Below are 21,253 nucleotides of genomic sequence, written 5' to 3'. Positions count from 1 at the left end.
AACAACAGCTTTCCTGGGCGTATAATTTCTCGGTCTGGTTTCTTGCTGTAAGAGGACCGTTTGAGACCGTGGTAGAATAGATGCTCAAGAATGGAATAGAAATTAACTCCTTGGAGTGTAGATAGCCCATCACCTCTAAGGGCAGTGCCTGCCGCCCCTCCTGGCTGCCGTGGGACCCACTGCGCCTTGATGGTTAGAGGAGAGGAGAAGTTAAAGAAGCATGTCAGGATCACCTTCCCCTAGGGATGGGCCTCGCTTGTTCATGTAGTGTCTGGAGCCCTAATTGTCAAGCCCTTGCTGAACCAAGTCCATATCCTCTGCCAGCTAATGTGTGCAGATACAACTTCATAATTAAGGCCGTCACTTCACCTCTGCATTTCCAGGCAGCCTTCAGTCTAATAAAATCGTGTCAGTGTAAGATCTGGAAAACTTATACGCGCTCTCTTGTTTTCCTGTGTTTGTCTAGGATACATCAGGAACTGCCCTCCATCCTGGGTTTTGGCAGGGCTGCTGCTGGGGTGAAGGGATGCGGAACCCCTTCTTGGTTCTCGGCACTGGGCTAGCTTGTGGCCTCCACCCTTTTCTTGCTCTTGGACAGAGTTTTCTAGCTTGGACATGACTTAAAAAAATTTTTTTTTATTGAAATATAGTTGATTTACAATGTTCTGTTAGTTTCAGTTGTACAGCAAAGTGATTCAGTTATCTATCTATTCTTTTTTAGGTTCTTTTCCATTATAGGTTATTACAAGATATTGAACATCTTGTAATATATTACTGTGTCTACCGTAGGTCTTTGTTGGTTATCTATTTTATATATAGTAGTGTGTATCTGTTAATCCCAAACTCCCAATTTATCCCTACTCCCTTTTCCCTTTGGTCACCTATGTCTGTGGGTCTATTTCTGTTTTGTAAATAAGTTCATTTGTCTCATAATTTTTAGATTCCACACATATGTGATATCATATGGTATTTGTCGGACATGTTTTTTTTTACCCGAGAACGCCGAGTGTTCCCGAGGCAAACTAAACCAGCCCTCCTTTAGAAGATACAGCGAAAGTAAAAATTTATAAAAACGTTGTCTAGGGGACTCTGAAAGGTTTTAAAAATGGTGGCGCAGTGGTTGAGAATCTGCCTGCTAATGCAGGGGACACGGGTCCGAGCCTTGGTCTGGGAGGATCCCACATGCTGCGGAGCAACTAGGCCCATGAGCCACAGCTACTGAGCCTGCGTGTCTGGAGCCTGTGCTCCGCAACAAGAGAGGCCACGACAGTGAGAGGCCCGCGCACCGCGATGAAGAGTGGCCCCCGCTCGCCACAACTAGAGAAAGCCCTCGCACAGAAACGAAGACCCAACACAGCAAAAATAAATAAATTAATTAATAAACTCCTACCCCCAACATCTTCTTTAAAAAAAAAAAAAGAAATGGAGGTGCCATCTAATGACTTCTTCTGTTTCTACTCTAGATGCAGCGGCAGGAGCAGGGCTCGCCCAAGGCCAGCCTTTCCATCCTTGCCCAGGGGCTGGGCCGCCTCCTCTCCTGTTGGTGGCTGGCGGAGCTGATGCTTCATTTTATGTACATGCACGCCATCTACAGCAGCACCTCCCTCCTGAGGGCCGTCTCATGTTGGACCTTAGGTAATGGTGGAAATCACTGGCGGTAGAACAAGCATCGAGAGAGGTAGCTTCACGGCGAAGCAGCTGGACGGGGGCAGACAGGGGTGTAGTTGCCTTGAGCAAACCCTCCTTTTTTTCACCTTGTTCCTCTTGTGGCCGAGGTGACGCATGTGTGAGGTGGCTCACAGAGGTGAGGGTCAGGCTTGGTGGTCTTGGAACCAAGGATGGTAGCAATCCCTCTTCCTAATGGAATCCTGCTAAGTTCAGCTGGGTCCGCATCTTCCTGGTATGGCCAGTATTGCACTTGACAGGAGAAGGCGAGAGATGCTGGGTGTAGCCTTGTAGCCCCTGCTAAGAGGTAATGCTTTAAGACCGAGTTCTGCAGTAATCCTTGTTGTTTTCCTGTATGATATAAAGCAAAGAGCATGAGCTTTAGAGTCAGACAGATACAGGTTTTTTTTTTATTGAAGTGTAGTTGATTTACAATGTTGTGTTAGTTTCAGGTGTACAGCAAGTGATTCAGTTATACATACATATATGTGTATATATATATATATATACATACACACATATGTGCATATGTGTGTATGTGTGTGTATATATATATATATATTCTTTTTCAGATTCTCTTCCCTTATAGGTTATTACAAAATACTGAGTATAGTTCCGTGTGCTATAGAGTAGGACCTTGTTGGTTATCTGTTTTATATATGGTAGTGTGTATCTGTTAATCCCAAACTACTAATTTATCCCTCCCCCCACCCCCAGCTTTCCCCTTTGGTACCCATAAGTTGTTTTCTATGTCTATGGGTCTATTTCTGTCTTGTAAATAAGTTCATTTGTATCATTTTTTTAGATTCCACATATAAGTGATAGCATATGATATTTGTCTTTCTCTGTTTGGCTTACTTCGTGTAGTATGATAAAATCTAGGTCCATCCATGTTGGTGCGAATGGCATTCTTTCATTCTTTTTTATGGCTGAGTAATATTCCGTTGTCTATATGTACTACATCTTCTTTATCCATTCACAGCCAGACATAGGCTTGAACCTCGGCTCCACCAGTCGCTAGTGGGCAACCTTTGGCAGCTTGCTACCGCTGTCTGCACGTTCACCTGTCAAACGAGCAGACTCACCTTTGTAGGGTTGTTTGGAGGATTAAGTGAAACCATGAAGGTGAAGAGCTTACCTCGTAAAATGTCTGATAGATAGAATTAATGGTGTGTTCTTATGTAGGACCCTCTGTTGGCCCCTTTTTCTTGTTTGCCCATTTCTTTCTGTCTGCAGGTAGGTGGGCTGGAGGTCTTATTTCCTTAGCAGGACATGGTCTCCAGTATAAGACTTTTCTGTGGAGATGCTATCATTCTTTATTCCTTTGGCCGAAACATCAGAGAACATGCTCCTTTCTGAACGAAATCTTTTCATTTCTTTGCACTCCTTTCAAGAACTGAAATTCAGCCCCGTGGTCTGACCTCCAGCCTGTGGCTCCAATGGGAAATGAGTGATCTTCCGGCCAGATTAAGCTCCCTGCCGAGGGCAAGAGTAATAGCCTGACTCCTTATCTGTTTGGTGATTTATAGATTTTAAAAAAAAAGATCTTGATTGCCCTTGTTATCACACATGCTTAATCAGAATGTTTTCAAGGAAGATGCCTCTTAGGACTGGAAAAATGCTGAGTTGTTTTAATGACAGTCTGTTCTTCCCAGACAAAATCTTTTTTCATACTTGGGGGTAACTAATAATCTAAGGCTTTAATGATACACTTAGGCAAACAAAATAGGATTAAGTGATGGCTTATGCTAAATCATAGCCTGGTTGTACTACATCCAAATTAAGAGATTGTATCCGTTTGGGTGATTTTAACTATGAAAACTGGAAAGCAAAACTGAAAATGGGGTTTAAACGAAAAGGAAAAGTTATCTCAGACAGCTGTTACTCCTAAGGTCAGCACTAAGGGTGGTAAATCCAGTGACAAAGAAAAGTCATTAGGGGTCCATTTGGGTACCAACCACTCAGCTTAAGAGCTAACCAGAATCCTACAAGCCCTTTGTTTGCACCCATAATAACTCCATCACCTCCTTTCACTCCCTCCACAAAGATAACCTGACTTTTGGGTTTATCATTCCCTTTTTATAAAATCTTTTTTTTTTAAATAGACTTTATTTTTAGAGCGATTTTGGATTTATAGCAAAACTGAGAGCAAAGTACAGAGATTTCCCATATATCCCCTGCCCCACACGTGCACAGCCTCCACCAGTATCAACGTTCCCACCAGTGTGGTACATTTGTTACAATTGATAAACCTACAGTGACACGTCATTATCACCCGAAGTCCATCTTTATATTAGGATTTACTCAGTGTTGTACAGTCTGTGGGTTTTGACGGATGTGTAATGACGTGTATCCACTCCTATAATGTGAGACAGAGTAGTTTCACAGCCCTAAAAATTCTCTGTGCTCTATTCATCCCTCTCTCCCCTTTAATCCCTGGCAACCACTGATCTTTTTACCATCTCCATAGTTTTACATTTTCCAGAATGTTGTTGTATAGTTGGAATCATACGGTATGTAGTTTTTTCAGATTGACGTCTTTCACTTAGTGATATGCATCTAAGGTTCCTCCATGTCTTTTTATGGTTTGATAGATCATTCGTTTTTAGTGCTGAATAATATTACATTGTCTGGATGTTCCACAGTTCATTTATCTGTTTGTCTACTGAAGTACATCTCAGTTGATTCTAAGTTTTGCAATTATGAATAAATTTGCTATAGATATGCACGTGCAGAGTTTTATGTGGCCATAAGTTTTCAACTCCTTTGGAGTGATTATATGGTAAGAAAATGTTTATTTTCGTAAGAAACTCTCAAACTGACATTTTTCAAGCTGGCTTTTTTTTTTTTTTTTTCCTTACCTGAAAGTTATGAGTGCCTGCTACTGCACATACTTGCCAGTATAACAGTCCTTTATCAGGTGTGTCTTTCGCAAATATTTTCTCCCAGTCTGTGGCTTATCTTCTCTTTCTCTTGACAGTGCCTTTAACAGAGCAAAAGTTTTTAATTTTAATGAAATCCAGCTTATCAATTATTTCTTTCATGGATCGTGCATTTGGTGTTGTATCTAAAAAATCCACCATCCCCAAGGTCACCTAGGTTTTCTCCTGTGTCATCTTCTAAGAGTTTTAGAGTTGTGTGTTTTATGTTTAGGTCTATGATCTATTTCGAGTTAATTTTTGTGAAGGGTATAAGAAATTAGACATGAATTTCTTCTAGCACCATTTGTTAAAAAGACTGTCGTTGCTCCATTATGTTGCCTTTGCTCCTTTGTCAGAGATTGGTCGACTTTATTTATGAGTCTATTTCTTGGCTCTCTGTTTTGTGCCATTGATCTTTTTGTTTATTCTTTCACCAGTGTCACACTGTCTTGATTAATGTAGCTTTAAAGTAAGTCTTGAAGTCGGATAGTGGCAGGCCTTTGACTTTCTTCTTCTTCTCCAATGTTGTACTGGTTATTCTGGGTCTTTTTGCCTCTCCATATAAACTTTAGGATCAGTTTGTCGATATCCACTAAATGACTTGCTAGGATTTTGATTTGGATTGCATTGAATCTATAGATGGAGTATGGAAGAATTGATATCTTGTTATCTTGAGTCTTTCTATCCATGAACATGGCTGTCTTTCCATTTATTTAGTTCTTCTCTGATTTCTTTCATCAGACTTTTTTAGTTTTCCTCATATATAACTTGCACATATTTTGTTATATTTATATTTATACCTGAATTTTTTTGGGGGGTACTAATGTAAATGGTATTGTTTTTAGTTTCAAATTCCATTTGTTTATTGCTGGTAAATAGAAAAGTGATTGACTTTACTATATTAACCTTATTTTGTACAACCTTGCTACAATTTCTTATTCCAGGAGATTTTTGTTGTTGTTGTTGTTTCTTTGGGATTTTCTACATAGACAATCATGTCATCTGCAAGGAAAAGTAATTTTTTCCTTCCCAAAGTATATGTTTTTTGTTTCATTTTCTTCTTTTATTGAATTAGCTAAGACTTCCAGTATGATATTGAAAAGGAGTGGTGAGAGGGGACATCCTTGCCTTTTTTCCTGTTTAATCTCCAAGTATTTTGAGATTTCCTAGCTATATATTGTTGATTTCTAATTTAATTCGATTATTATCCATTATTATCTGAGAGCAGACATTGTATGATTTCTGTTCTCTTAAATTTATTTAGGTGTGTTATATGGTCCAGAATGTGGTCTGTCTTGGAGAACGTTCCATGTGAGCTTGAGAAGACTGTGTGTTCTGTTGTTGGATAAAATAGCCTATAGATGTCAATTATATCCACTTGACCGATGGTGTTGTTGAGTTCAATCATGTCCTTACTGATTTTCTGCCTGATAAATCTGTCCATTTCTGTTAGAGGGGTGGTGAAATCTCTAATTACAATAGTTGGATTCATCTGTTTCTCCTTGCTTTTCTATCAGTTTTTGCCTCACATATTTTGACCCTCTGTTGTTATGCACATACATATTATATATTATTATGTCTTTTTAGAGAAGTGACCCCTTTATCATTATGTAATGCCCCTTTTTATCTCTGATAATTTTCCTTGCTTGGAGGTCTGATGTGTCTGAAATATATCTACTCCAGCTTTGATTAGTCTTAGTATGGTATATCTTTCTCTATGCCTTTACTTTTAACTTAACTGTATCATTATATTTAAAGTGGGTTTCTTTTAGGCAATATATGGTTGGGTCCTTTTTTTTTTTTTTTTTTTTTTTTGCGGTACGCGGGCCTCTCACTGTTGTGGCCTCTCCCGTTGCGGAGCAACAGGCTCCGGACGCGCAGGCTCAGCGGCCATGGCTCACGGGCCTAGCCACTCCGCGGCATGTGGGATCTTCCCGGACCGGGGCACGAACCCGTGTCCCCTGCAACGGCAGGCAGACTCTCAACCACTGCGCCACCAGGGAAGCCCAGGTCCTATTTTTTGATCCACTCTGATAATCTCTATCTTTTAATGGATATATTTAGACCATTGATGTTTAAAGTGATTATTGATATGATTGGATTATTATCTATCATGTTCGTTACTCTTTTCTATTTATCGCCCTTGATTTTTGTTCCTATTTTTATGTTTCATTCTTTGTTTGCCTTTTTTGTTTTTAATTAAATATTTTATATCATTCCATTTTCTTTATTTTCTTAGCATATCAAGTATACCTCTTTTTTAAACAACTTTCTTAGTAGTTGCCGTAAAATTTGCAGTATACATTTACAACTACTCCGAATCTATTTTCAGATAACAAAATATCACTTAACAGGTACTGCAAGTACCTAAAAATATTCCTGATTGTTCCTTATAATAAAATATTTCTAATTCCTCCCTCCTGTCGTTCGTGTAATTACTATCGTTCATTTTACTTATATATAAACTGTAGTGGTAAATACATTGTTGCTTTTATTATTTTGAACAAACTGTTATTTGTTAGATCAAGAATAGAAAAGAATTAGCAAAGGTTTTATTTTACCTTCATTTATTAGCTCTTCCCTTCTTTATATAGATCCAAGTTTCTAACCTATATAATTTTCCTTCTCTCTGAAGAATTTCTTTTAACATTTCCTGCAAGTCAAGTCTACTGGAAACAAATTCCACCATTTTTGTTTGTCTGAGGAAGGCTTTATTTCTCATTCACTTTTGAAGGATACTTTCACAGGACCACAGTGTTCTAGGTGGTTGTTTTTTCTCCTGTCAGTACTTTAAATGTTTTCTTCTACTCTCTTTGCTTGCATGTTTCTAGGAGAAGCGGCAGGTAATTCTTGTCTTTGTTCCTCTACAGGTTAGATGTTTCCCACCTCCACCACCTTGCTTCTTTCAGTGTTTTTTCTTCGCCTTTGGTTTTCTGAAGTTTGAATATGATACGCATAGGTGCAGTTTTGGGGGCATTTGTCCTGCTTGGTGTTCCCTGAGCTCCTGGATCTTTGGTTTGGTGTCTCATGTTAATTTGGGGAAATTCTTAGTCATTATTGCTTCAAATATTGCTTCTGTTCTTCTCCTTCTGGTATTCCCATTACATTTATGTTACACCTTTTCTAATTGTCACACAGTTCTTGGGTACTCCGTTCTGTGTTTTTTTTCCTTCAGTCTTTTTTCTATTTGCTTTTCATGTTTAGATGTTTTTATTGACAAATCCTCAAGCTCAGAGGTTTTTCCCTCAGCTGTATGCAGTCTACTGATAAGCTCTTCAAAGGCTTTCTTCATCTCTGTTCAGTGTTTTTGAGCTCTAGCATTTCTTTGATTCTTAGCGTTTCCATCTCTCTGCTTACATTATCCATCTATTCCTGCATGTTGTCTACCTTTTCCGTTAAAGCTCTTCATATATTAATCATAGTTGTTTTAAATCCCCAATTCAATAATTCCTACATCCCTGCCATATCTAGGTCTGGTTCTGCTGCTTTGTCTGTGTTTTTGTTTTGTTTTGTTTTGTTTTTTTGCCTTTTAGCATGCTTTGTAATGAATTTTGGGAAGGTGGACATGATGTGCTGAGTAAAAAGAACTTTAGTATATAAGGCGTTGGGAGAGGGGAAGTGTTCTTTAGTTCTGTGATTAGGTCTCAGACTTTCAGTGAGTCTATGCCCCTGTGATGTGAACTTCACAAATGAGTCTCAGATTTTTTTCCCCCTATCCTCTTTGGTAGTATAGGATGACTAGGGGGTACTGGAGTTGGGTATTTTTTCCATTCATGTGGAAGGCTATATAGCAGACTAGAGTTGGGAATTTTCCTTCCCCCAAGTTGGTAAAGCTCTGATAAAATCCCAGTAGATTAGGCTCTGGTAAAGTAGTTTGTCGTAACAAGGAGGACAGTCCTTGTTAAGAAGAACATATGGACAGGGCTGATGGGGAGGGGTTGGACTGCAGCTTAAATAAAGGTCCTGCTTGGTATGGGTTACTCTGCTGTACTCAGAGAACTGTGAGTTATAAGGAGAGCTGGACGCGGAGTCTGAGGTATAGTGAGAGATTCTGCCAGAAAGACATGAAGGGTTTTTATTAGGAAGAGCTTCTGGAGCATGCTAAGGAGGATTTGTTCTACCTTTTAGGTGATAGGGACCCATGGATGTATTTATATAGTTTAAGTAATTTAAATACCCAAAGAGTGAAAACCACAAAGTATTTAAGGGGAGAGGAAACAGTATTAGATTTGGGGTTTAGAAATATTCTACTTGCAATGTAGAATATGAATCAGAGTGGAGTAAAACTAGAAATAGGAAAATCTGAATAGAAAAAGGTCCATGTCTTTATTCAACAAATATTAAAGAGCCAGACAGTGCTTTACATGATGGAACATTAGACTCAGTCAGGAGCAAGGTGATGAAGACTTGAGTGAAGCAGGGAGGCTGGAGAAGAAGGGAGTGATGAGAGGGATGGAGGTACAGTCAATAGGCTCTGCTCACCAATGAGACAGGGAAGATGAGAGAGGGAAGATCTAGGGAATCTTCTGATTTAGAGTTTAGGTGATGATTGACACTTCCATTCACCAAGAGCAGGGAATATAGGAGGACTGGGAGCAGGTTTTAGGGAAGAATAAAGAGTCTTTTTGACAAGTTATGCTTAAAACTGAACATCCAGGTGGAGACATCTCTGCTACAGTTAGATGGCACTGAAGCTCAGGAGAGGGATTGGGGATGCAGACAGACATTTGAAAGCCATCACGTATATGTGGTAGTTGAGTCTATGAGAGTAAAGGGATTTCCTAGAAAAATGTGTGGAGTGAGAATAAAGGAGGGCCAACTATAGAACTTGAAGGAATGCCAACATTTCAGAGGCAGGCAGAAAAGGAAGAGCCAGCAACAAGTGAGAAGGAATATTAACAAATGAAGGAGGAAGCAGATGGTTTTGTGAAGGTTTCGATAAGAAAGGGAGGCTCAATTTATCAGAGGTTGAAGAGAGGCCAAGGAAGAGGGGACTGAAGAGAGTGTTTCATTCTGAAACTCGTTGACTTTGGCCATGTTTGACTTTTTTTGTTGTTGACTTGGTCATTGTTAAGGAGTATAAACCAGGGTAGTAGAATAATCAGAAAATAGAGGCAGAAGCTAATATGCTGCTTTAATGGTGTTAAATGATAATGCCTGTTGTGTTCTGTCTCCCTGTCAAGGAAGCTCAGATGGCCTGGCCTGCTTCTCACTTTCTTGTGGCAGACCTGCCACCCCTGTGTTTCTCCTCGGGGTTTCCCTTCCTCCTGGCTGCCGTGGGATTGGAGTAGAGCCTGACAAGCATCCCCTTTCTTTATGCACAGGATTTCCCCGCTTCAGGGTTTGGGGGCTAATCCCTCTCGGGATGTTCAGAGAGATAAAGAAAATAAACATCAGGGAGTGTAAGGCTTACAAAGGCCCTTGGGCCCTGGTCTGCAATTTATGATTTCCTTCTGACATAGCAAAGAAATACTTTTATTTTTTTAATTCTGTTAGGCTTTTATTCTCTTGATGAAAGGGTTCTGCCTTCTTCTGTGGTGGCCTTTTCTTCCCACTCTAAAGTTGCAGTTGAGTGTGAGGCAGTAGTGCAGACAGAGTAAAAGGTGCCTCTTTGTCTCACATGGGAGAAGATATACAACTGGGTTTTCACCTCCAAGGATCTCAGGACTGAGTAACATTCTACTCTGCCCAGAGATGACTCCCTCTGAGCACCACTAAGTAGGGTGAAAGCTGCTTTGGAGAAGGAACTGTGCCACTACCTTTGGTGTCTGTCCCCCTCACTGCTCACTAAAGAAGAGTGCACTGCACAGGTGCTTAATGAGTACTCACATACACGTTCAGGTGAACAAAATAAATCTTATAGGAATTCTGCCTAGTGAATGTGAGTGATCAGACATTCAAACCAGTGATCAATTCAACATTCTGCATAAGGTGCCAAAGGGAACTCATCCAAAAAGTGATGAGTGCAGATTCAAATGAGGATGGTGGAGTAGGAGGACACAGAGCTCACCTCCCCCCATGAAAACATCCAAAATACATCTACATGCAGAGCAATTCTCACTGAAAACTAACTGGAGACTGGCGGAAAGACTCTTGCACAACCAAGGCTGTAAGAAAGATCCACATGGAGTGGGGTAGGAAGGGAATAGAAGCGATTAGGTTTGGGACCTGTGCCCCTGGGAGGGGACTCAGAAGAGGAGGGGATTACAGAGGTGGAGGTCCTCCCTTGGAAGTGAGAGGTTTGAGCCACATGTTGGATGTCGCAGTACTGGGGTCCAACACCAGGAAGACAAGTCTCCTTAGCTGGTTAGAAAGCCAGTGGGACTAACAGGAGGACTGTAAGAAACCTAGACTCCTCTCAGGAAGAGCATGCACACACTTGCTTACTCCTGGGAACAAGGTGGAGAAAGTAGATTGAAACTGCATGGGACTCTGGCTGGTTTTCTGTGACCACCCTCGCATGCACCCCAGCCTGCCCTGAGTGTCCACTCTGGCCCCACTTGCTTCGTGATACAGCTCCACACTAGGGTAAGGGCTGTTGCAGCTGAGCGGAGTACTCAGTTGTGAGGGATAGAGCCTGCTTGGACCCGGAATGACATCTGAACAGGGTGGGGACAGCTGTACTGGTCCTTATGGAGGCAGCACATCAGAAGTGGTCTTGGACTCTAGGGCCAGGGCTGCCACAGCCTGAGCCCTGACCCATGCTGAGCGCCTGCTCCAGCCCCTGCTCCAGGCCCTCTTGCTCCAGCACTGCTCTGCTCTGGGGCAGGGGTGCCAGTGCTAGGAGTGGGGAGAGCACACACTTAAAGGGAATGGAACCATCTTGGGCCCAACCCTCAGAGCTTCTGCTCCAGCAGCTTGGGGCCCACCCCTGCCCCTTGTAGGGTGGTGGTGGCCACTGAGCAGAGGAGAAGCCCCAGCTCACACCTGGCTCTGTCCCTATCTGCTCCATCTCCAGCCCCATCTCCTACCAAGGTGATAGCTGTCAGCACACCCTGGGGAAAGACATGACTCCTGCTCACATCAGATCCAGCTCTCCCACTGTCAGATTCAGGCACTGGGCACACGCAGACTGTATAGGGAGACTCCCACACAAGAGCACACCTTCAAGACTGGAATAGGTAACTATTTCACCTAATTTCATACAGACAGAGAAAGTTAAGCAAAATGAGAAGACAGAAGAATTTGTTTCAATTGTAAAAACAAGAGAAAACCCCTGAGAAAACAACTAATGAAACAAAAATAAATAATTTACCCTGTAAAGAATTCAAAGCATTAATAAAAAGAATGTTAACTGATACAGGGAAAAGAATAGACGAACACAGTGAGAATTTTAACAAGGAACTAGAAAATATAAAAAAGAACCAGTCAGAACTGAAGAATACAATAACTGAAATGAAAAAACATATTAGAAGGAATTAATAGCAGACCAGGTGATACAGAAGAACGCACAAGTGATCTGGTAGATAGAATAATGGAAGTCACCCAATCAGAACAACAAAAAGAAAAACAAATTAAAAAAAGTGATAACGGTTTAAGGGACCTCTTGAACAACATCAAGTGCACTAATGGCAAAAGTTAAAGAGAGAATTCTAAAGGCAGCAAGAGAAGAACAAAGAGTCATATACAGGGGAACCCCCATAATGTTGTCAGCTGATTTTTCTGCAGAAACTTTGCAGGCTAGAAGGGAGTGGCATGATATGTTTAAAACGCTGAAAGGAAAAACCCTGCAACGTAGGATAATCTACCCAGCAAGATTATCATTTAGAATGGAAGGAGAGATAAAGAACTTCTCAGATAAAGCAAAAACTAAAAGTTCATCAATACTAAACCTACCCTAAAAGAAATGTTAAAGCATCTTATCTAAATGGAAAAGAAAAGGCTATAGCAAGGATCAGTAGATGAGGGGAAAATCCCACTCTATAGTAAAGGCAAATATATGTTAAGGGCTGAGGATCAACTACTTAAATAAGCTAGTACAAAGATTAAAAGACAAAAAATTTTAAAATCAGCCACAACCACAATAAATAGTAAAGGGATAAACATGAAGATGTAAAATATGACATCAAAAACACAAAATGGGGGAGGGGAGTAAAAAATGTAGATCTTTTAGAATGCATTTGAAATTAAATGACTACCAGTTTAAAACAAGTAGATACAGTTATAGGTCAACATTTATGAACACCATGGTAACCACAAATCAATAACCTACAATAGATAACAAAAACTAGAGAAAGGAACACAAGCATACCATAAAAGAAAATCATCAAATCACAAGGAAAGAAACTAAAAGAAGAACAGAGAAGGCCTACAAAAACAACCAGAAAATGGGTAACAAAATGGCAATAAGTACATACCTATCAGTAATCACTTTAAATGTCAGTTTCTAATCAAAAGATATATGGTGGCTGATTGGATAAAAAAACAAGACCCATTTATATGCTACTTACAAGAGACTCACTTCAGATCTAAAGACACACACAGATTAAAGCAAGGGGATGGAAAAAGATATTTCATGCAAAAAGAAATGACAAGAAAGTGGGGGTAGCAATGCTCATATCAGACAACATAGATGTAAAACAAAGTTTATAACAAAAGACAAAGAAGGGCATTCTATAATGATAAAGGTATCAATATAAGAAGAGTATATAACACTCCTTATCATATATGTACTCAATAAGGAGCATCTAAATATATAAAGCAAATATTAACAGACATAAAGGGAGAAATTTACAATAATCATTGATAGCAGGGGACTTTAACACCCCACTGACATCTATGGACAGATCACCCAGAAAGAAAATCAGTAAGGAAACATTGGCCTTAAATGACATATTAGATCAGTTGGACTTAATAGATATCTACAGGACATTCCATCCCCAAACAGAAGAAACACATTCTTTTCAAGTGTACATGGAACATTCTCTAAGATAGATCACATTCTAGGTCACAAAACATGTCTCAACAAATTTAAAAGGATAAAAATTATATCAGGCATATTTTTCTGACCACAGTGGTATGAAACTGTAATTGAAATCAGTTATAGGAAGAAAAATGGGAAAAACACAAACACATGAAACTAAAAAACTAATGGGTCAGTGAAGAAAGCAAAGAGGAAATCAGAAAATACCTCAAGACAAATGAAAATGGAAACACATCTTTCCAAAACCTATGGAATGCAGCAAAAATAATTTTAAGAGGGATGTGTACAGAGATACAGGCCTACCTCAAGAAGTAAGAAAAATCTCAAATACCCTAACCTATCATCTAAAAAACTAGAAAAAGAATAATGAAAAAAGCCCAAAGTCAGCAGGAAAGAGGAAAAATTAAAGACAGAAAATAAATAAAATAGAGACCGAAAACTGTTAGAAAAGATCGAGGAAACCAAGAGCTGGTTTTTTTAAAAGATAAATAAAAATTGATAAACCTTTTGTCAGGCTTATCAAGAAGAAAAGAGAGACGAACAAAATTTAAAAAATAGAATGAAAGGAGAAATAACAACTGTACCACAAAAAATTATAAAAGAATACTATGAACCATTATTTGGCAACAAATTGGGCAACCTAGACGAGATGGACAACTTTCTAGACACATAGACCTTCTGCAACTGAATCAGGAAGAAATAGACAATCTGAACAGACTGATGACTAGTAATTAAACTGAATCTGTAATAAAAAAACTCCCAGCAAACTAAAGTCCAGGACCAGACAGCTTCACAGTGGAATTCTACCAAACATATAAAGAAGAACTTAGTACCTATCTTTCTCAAACTATTCCAAAAAAATGAAGGGGTGGGGGCCACTCCCAAATACATTTGGTGATCCCACCATTACCCTGATACAAAAACCAGACAAGGACAATTCAAAACAGGAAAATTACAGGCTAATATCTTTGATGAACAGAGATGCAAAAATCCTCAACAACATTTTAGTAAACTGAATCCAACAATATATAAAAAGGATCATACACCATGATCAAGTGGAATTTATTCCAGGAATGGAAGGATGGTTCAACATTTGCAAATCAATCAATGTGATACACCACATTAACAAAAGGAAGGATAAAAATTACATGATCATCTCAAAGGATGCAGAAAAAGCATTTGATGAAATTCAACACCCATTCATGATGAAAACACTCATCAAAGTGTTATAGAGGGAACATAAATATCTCAACATAATAAAGGCCATTTATGACTAACCTGCTGCTAACATCATACTGAATAGTGAAAAGTTAAAAGCTTTTCCTCTAAAATCAGGAAAAAGCAAGGATGCACACTCTCGCCACTTCTATTTAACATAGTATTGGAAGTCCTAGACACAACAATCAGGCAAGGAAAAGAAATGAGAGGCATCCAAGTTGGAAGGGAAGAAGTAAAACTGTCACTGTTTGCAGATGACATGATGCTACATGTAGAAAACCCACCACAAAACTATTAGAATTAATAAATGAGTTCAGTGAAGTTGCAGGATACAGATTAAATACAGAAGTCTATTATAGCTTTTTATACATACCATATACAAAAATAAACTCAAAGTGGATTAAAGACCTAACTGTAAGACCAGAAATCATAAAACTCCTAGAAGAGAACATGGGTGGAACAATCTTTGATGTAAATTGTAGCAATATTTTTTTGGATCTTAAGGGTGAGACAAAAGAAACCAAAGCAAAAATAAACAATTGAGACCTAATTAAAAGCTTTTGCACAGCAAAGGAAACTATCAACAAAACAAATAGACAGGGCTTCCCTGGTGGCTCAGTGGTTGAGAGTCCGCCTGCTGATGCAGGGGACGTGGGTTCGTGCCCCGGTCTGTGAGGATCCCACGTGCCACGGAGCGGCTGGGCCCGTGAGCCATGGCCGCTGAGCCTGCGCGTCCAGAGCCTGTGCTTCGCAACGGGAGAGGCCAGCGTACTGCAAAACAACAGCAACAACAACAACAAAAAAAATAGACAATCTATTGAATGGAATAAAATATTTGCAAATGATATGACTGATAAAGGGTTGATGTCCAAAGTTTATAAACAGTTTGTACAACTCAGTACATAAAAAACTTGTTTAAAAAGTGAGCGGAAGGCCTGAATAGACATTTTTCCAAAGAAGATATACAGATAGCCAACAGCACATGAAGAGATGCTCAAAATAGTTAATCATCGGAAAAATGCAAATCAAAATCACAGTGAGACATTGTTACCTCACACCAGTCAGAATGGCTATCACTAAAAAGTCTACAAATAACAAATGCTGGAGAGGGTGTGGAGAAAAGGGAACACTCGTACACTGTTGGTGGGAATGTAAATTGGTGCAGCCACTATGAAAACAGTATGGAGGTTCCTAAAAAACTAGAGGTAGAACTACTGTATGATCCAGCAATTCCACTCCTGGGCATATATCTGAAGAAAATGAAAACGCTAATTCGAAAAGATACATGCACCCCAGTGTTCATAGCAGCACTATTTACAGTAGCCAAGATATGGAAGCAACCTAAATTCCATCAGCTGATGAATGAGATATATATATGTGTATATATATATATATAAAATGGAATATTAACCATAAAAGAATGAAATTTTGTCATTTGCAACAACATGGTTGGAGCTAGAGGGTATTATGCTTTAGTGAAGTAAGTTAGACAAAGAGAAATAATCTGTTATCACTTATTTGTGGAATCTGAAAAATAAAATGAATGGATATAAGCACATAAAAACATGCACAGTTACAGAGAACAATCTAGTGGTTATCAGTTTGGAGAGGGAAGGGGGGAGGGCAAGATAGTGGTAGGGAATTAAGAGACAAACTACTATGTATAAAATGAGGAAGTAACAAAGGTATGTTGTACAAACACAGGGAAATATAACCATTACTTTATAATAACCTTAAATGGAGTATAATCTATGAAATTATTGGATCACCAAGTCGTATACATGAAAGTAATATAATATTGTAAATCAACTATACTTCAATTAAAAAAAAGTGATGACTGCAAAGTTAACAGGAATAAGGGTGTAAATAGAGGTTGTTTACTATGGGATTCATTTGGTTTGGTGAATCCAACAGTGAAGATACTCACAAACTCTGTGGAAGGTATTAAATCCTCTCCTGGTGGGGATGGAAAAAGCAGTGGTGGCTGGCTTGGCCATCAGAGCTCAAGTGTACCTCACTAATTAAGAGGACTTTAGGAACTCCATGGCAACAGGTGACATTTGCTTTTCTTTCATTCCCTTTCATACTTTCCTAGAGATGTCAAAATAAGATATTCTTCCCATGTATTTTATCTCTTCTCAGCGAGATGTTGGTTTCTTTTCCCTTCTACTTTAGTTTCCAGTGAGGCTTAGAGCTGCTATAATCAGATTCTCAGGTGGAGACCAGATTCTAGGAAGATTTGCTACATGAACAGAGTGGACAGAGCTTTAGGGGCTATGGGTGGTGCCCATGTCAGGGTTGTGCATGCCCTCAAGGGGCTACCTCTGTCCCCTGTGGAGCTGTGGGGCTGTTCCTTACTAGAAGGATAGAACTTTAGAAAGCATCAACATTTAAGAGACGGGTAGAAAAGGAGGATCCAGTGACAAATGAGAAGGAATGTTAATAAATGAAGAAGAAAGCAAATGGTTTTGTGAAGGTTTCAAGAAGAAAGCAGTGCTCCATTGATCAGAATTTGAAGAGAGGTCAAGTAAGAGGAGACTGGAAGGGATTCTGTTTCATTTGGCAGTTAAGAAGTCATTGTTCTCTTTGGTCATTTTGGAGGAGTATAAACCGGGGTTGTAGAATAAGGCAGCAGTGAGAACATAGAAGCAGTTTGGGGGGTAACTTTTAATGTGTCTGTTGAGACCAACTAAAAACCATCAGCAGGGCAGACACAGTGGGAACAGTGACAGTAATTGTACCTTTCTGAAGGCCAACAGGAGGATGAATTCTGTTAAGACACAGGAATTTACAGGAAGAGGATGCTGACCAGCTCCTCTTCATGTCTGTTGAGTTCAAACAAGATTTAAGTTAAAGCAAGGAGACCTTGTTAGATATGGTCCTCAAGTGCTTTGCCACGGACTGACCTTCAAGAAGACACACAGCTATCCCTCACGGAGCGCAAAACATGCACATCCTTCTCCAGAGAGGAACAACCCATCAACAACTGCCTCCAAGTCCAAGTCCAGGCTCTCAGGGGGGTGTCCGTGTCGCCTTGAGTTCTGTCGTAATGATAACATTCTATAACTGTGGGCTAATTTGTAGAGTTCACCACCACCAACACACTTTATGTTAAATAGTAGGGGAATGGGCTAGGAGTGAAGAGGAATATTAGTTAAAATTTATATGTGTTGTCCAATAGGGTAGCCACTAGCCATATGTAGCTATTTAAATTAAAATCCGTTAAAGTTACAAATCAGTTCTTCATTTGCACTAGTCACTATATTGGACAATACAGGTGGAATCCATAACTCACAATGTTATACCTCAGTGTACTGCTACTTAATACCATCAAAGGCATTGCTAGGCAGGCTCAAACTGCACAGATTCTTCTTGTCCAGGTAATAAAGACACCTATGTTGGGTGAAATGAAAAAAAAAATTTATATGTGAATACAGTACACAGCAAATAAGAAAAATGGTAAATGTTTTAGAGCTAATTCTAATCAGAGGACTTATGACTTTTGTTCTCTACTTTCCATTCCATGTTCTCTTTGCCTTCAATCAGTACCTTTGTTGTTTGGGGTTCTTTGCCCAGTGGTATGATCGAAATCTCCATTCCTGAGGGCTCTAAGCCCTAGGTGCTTCTATGTACGTTTGGCTGCTGTAGTCTTCCATTAACTAACCAGTAGAAACAGCAATACTGAGAAGCAGCCCACAAGTTCCCTCTGTATTCCTTCCTGCCTCCAATGTGTAGGGGTAACTCTGTTTCCCCTTGATAGTGAGGGTTAATTTAGCCAGCTAACACCATTATCCCTCTTTGCTTGTTCACCTAGTTCCATGAGGAGCCCCAAATGGCTACATAATATTAGCTTTTGATTCAGTGGAATCATTGTGTATTCCCAGATGGAAGCGTTTCCTTGCTGGGTGGTTAAGCCTCTAGACAAGTAGATCAGAGTTGACAGGGATGGGAAGCAGCTATTTTAGGAGTGGATTAATAGGTATAATTAATCCACTTCTACTTATTGGATACCGACTCTACTTATTTAAGCAATGAGTAAAGCATATGTAGTTTGCTGGTTCAGAACACTTTCTACACCCCGTGAGACAGCACCTCAACATCATAGGCAAGGACAGCATCTCAGCGTCATCAGACAGTGTCTTTCCTCTGGTGCCACACTGGAACTATTGATAGACTATCAGGTCAGCTGCTTCTGGGTGATGGCATAAGACCAGTGAATCCCATGGATGTAACTCATTGTCTCACTCCATTTGATGCTGTCAGGTCACCAGTCAGAAGCTGTGTTAGGTCTGATAACATGGCAGTGAATAAGACAGTCAGTAAGTCCATGGATGGCAGTACTGGAATGAGCATTGTGGAAAGCAAATTCACATCCAGAATAAGAATAGTCCTCTGGTCCCTCCAGGGTGGAAGAGGTTCAGTGTAATCAACCTGACACCAGAGTATGGAGGCTGGAAAGTTAGATGCTCAGCAGCAGTGATAGGGAAATTTTGGTGAGGGGCATTCTGTATTGTTGATTCCACGCAAAGCCTTCATTGCTGCCACTGTGGCCACTTTGGTCATGGAACCCTTGAAAATCATTGGAATCGCTGTGGAAAGAGGCTGGTTGGTATGTACTGGGCACATCACCTTGTTGTTGAGAGCAGTAGGGCCCTTTGGTTGACTATTTACGCGGTTTACAATCTTCTCTTTGGCTTCATTCTAAGGTGTTCACTTACACATCTCTTCTTCAAAATCTCCTTATCAACACTTCCAAGCTTACCATAGACAGCCATCCGTGAACAGAGCTCATTTTTTCCCTTCTTTATCAAATCCTCATGGGGCCTTAGGTGTGGGATGAGAGAAAGATGGCAATTAGCAGGAGTCAACATACTGGGAAGGTGAGGTCCCTTTTCCTGCAACATATTTGTGACTTCAAGATCCTCTCTCTTTGTGCGTATGTGTGTGTGTGTGTGTGTGTGTGTGTGTGTGTGTACGTGTATGAATATATGTACGTGTATATGTATGTGTGTATGAATACACATGTATGTGTATATATGTGTGTGTATCCATTGATGATGGAGAGCTACCAGGCATACCTGATTTTATGGCTAGGTGGATCAGATAACTCCCAGTGGATAAAAGACAACTCGGGTAGCATGGTCTTCTGGTATCCTATGGTTAGGCATAGTTCATCTAGTAAATGATGGGTCAAAGCAGCATGCCCAACTGTGTATATATTGCTTCCAAAGTCCCAAGAGGCTTACTAACAGTTGTACTTCTTTATTAGGACTAAGTAGCATAAGGTGGATCTACTTGTCCTTTACTTAGATCTCAAGGTCCCCCACAGAAATTTCTCTAAGGTAACTCAACCCTATATTCTCTTTCATTTCTGGTTTGCTTGTATCTTACATCTGGTATACCTGGAAATTCTAGGTTTATAGGTCTTATTAGCATGATCCTATTAAGGTACCAAATCAACTTCAGGTCTTCCGTGAGGGAGGAGACAAACTTGTTTCCTACAGGTAAATTAGGGACACAGAACTGGAGAGGTAGTGTTACCCCTAAGGCCACACAGTAGAGGTGTCCTTCTGTCCCAACCAAGTTAAAGCATTCTACTTTTGATACTTTTTCTTATTAGGAAAGAGAAAACATTTTCCAGGTTAAGAGCTGGAAATCAGGTGCCGGGGGCTGTGTGAATTTTCCCCAATATATTACAGCTAGAAGAGCACCTTCTAAGTCTGTAATTGGAGTCCCTAACTGTATTAAATATACAGTAATGCATAGTCATTCTCTAAGGCTCATCTATCTCCTATACTTGAGAGATTGGCAAGTTAAATGACTATGTGATCAGAATCCTTTTACCTACGTCTTTTGGGTGCACAGTCATCCCAGTAAATGACCTCATCTCTTTAGGGAGTGCTAGGAAGAAGAGATGAGTCATACTGTGTACTTGTGATATTGTTGTAGAATTTTTTCCCTCATAGTAACTTGGCCTCCCCTTCATTCAAGGGACTCTAGATCTATGAATTGACTCAGGTCTTGGGTTAGGTTGAAGAGCTATAACTGTCATGGTGGCTTTGGTCTGGTCTCTGTTCATTAAGACTTGATTTTTTTCCCCTAGCTATTCATATAATAATAACGGTAGTGGTAATAATGATATCTAACATTTACTGAGCACTTACTCTGTGCCAGACATTTCCTTAAAACCTTTACATATATCGACATATATAATCTTCACAGCAGTCCTATGAGTAGGCAGTAGGTCTATACCTATATTACAGGTGGGGAAACAGACACAGAGAAACTTAGTAAGTGAAGAAGTTTGTCCAAAGTAAGTGATGAGAATCCTCACTGATTTAAAGTCCAGGGACCTCATGGTTAGTTACCCTTCACCAAAGATGCCTGTGGGTCAGAGCATTGTGACTACCAAGCTGGCCACATGCCTTACTGTCATAATTACGCCCACTTTGCCTTGAGGGTAAGGCACTGCTGTTTAGTCTTTATCACTTAACATTGTCTCTACAATGAAAGGTGGGCTCTCGCT

General features: G+C 39.9%; 1 protein-coding gene across 3 annotated transcripts in view; it reads left to right on the top strand.

The window, feature by feature from the left end:
* HHAT (hedgehog acyltransferase) overlaps positions 1–21,253 on the top strand; it is a 338,123-nt gene that overhangs the window by 80,000 nt on the left and 236,870 nt on the right. For all 3 annotated transcript variants that reach the window (XM_065881461.1, XM_065881452.1, XM_065881444.1), the window contains one exon: positions 1,464–1,635. In XM_065881461.1, the coding sequence (XP_065737533.1) occupies positions 1,464–1,635 (172 nt within the window). The remainder of the gene's footprint in view (positions 1–1,463; positions 1,636–21,253) is intronic.

Source organism: Phocoena phocoena, chromosome 1 (genome assembly GCF_963924675.1).
Source record: "Phocoena phocoena chromosome 1, mPhoPho1.1, whole genome shotgun sequence".
Taxonomy (NCBI): domain Eukaryota; kingdom Metazoa; phylum Chordata; class Mammalia; order Artiodactyla; family Phocoenidae; genus Phocoena; species Phocoena phocoena.
The sequence above is the reverse complement of the archived record's forward strand: the minus strand, read 5'-3'. Positions and strand labels throughout refer to the sequence as shown.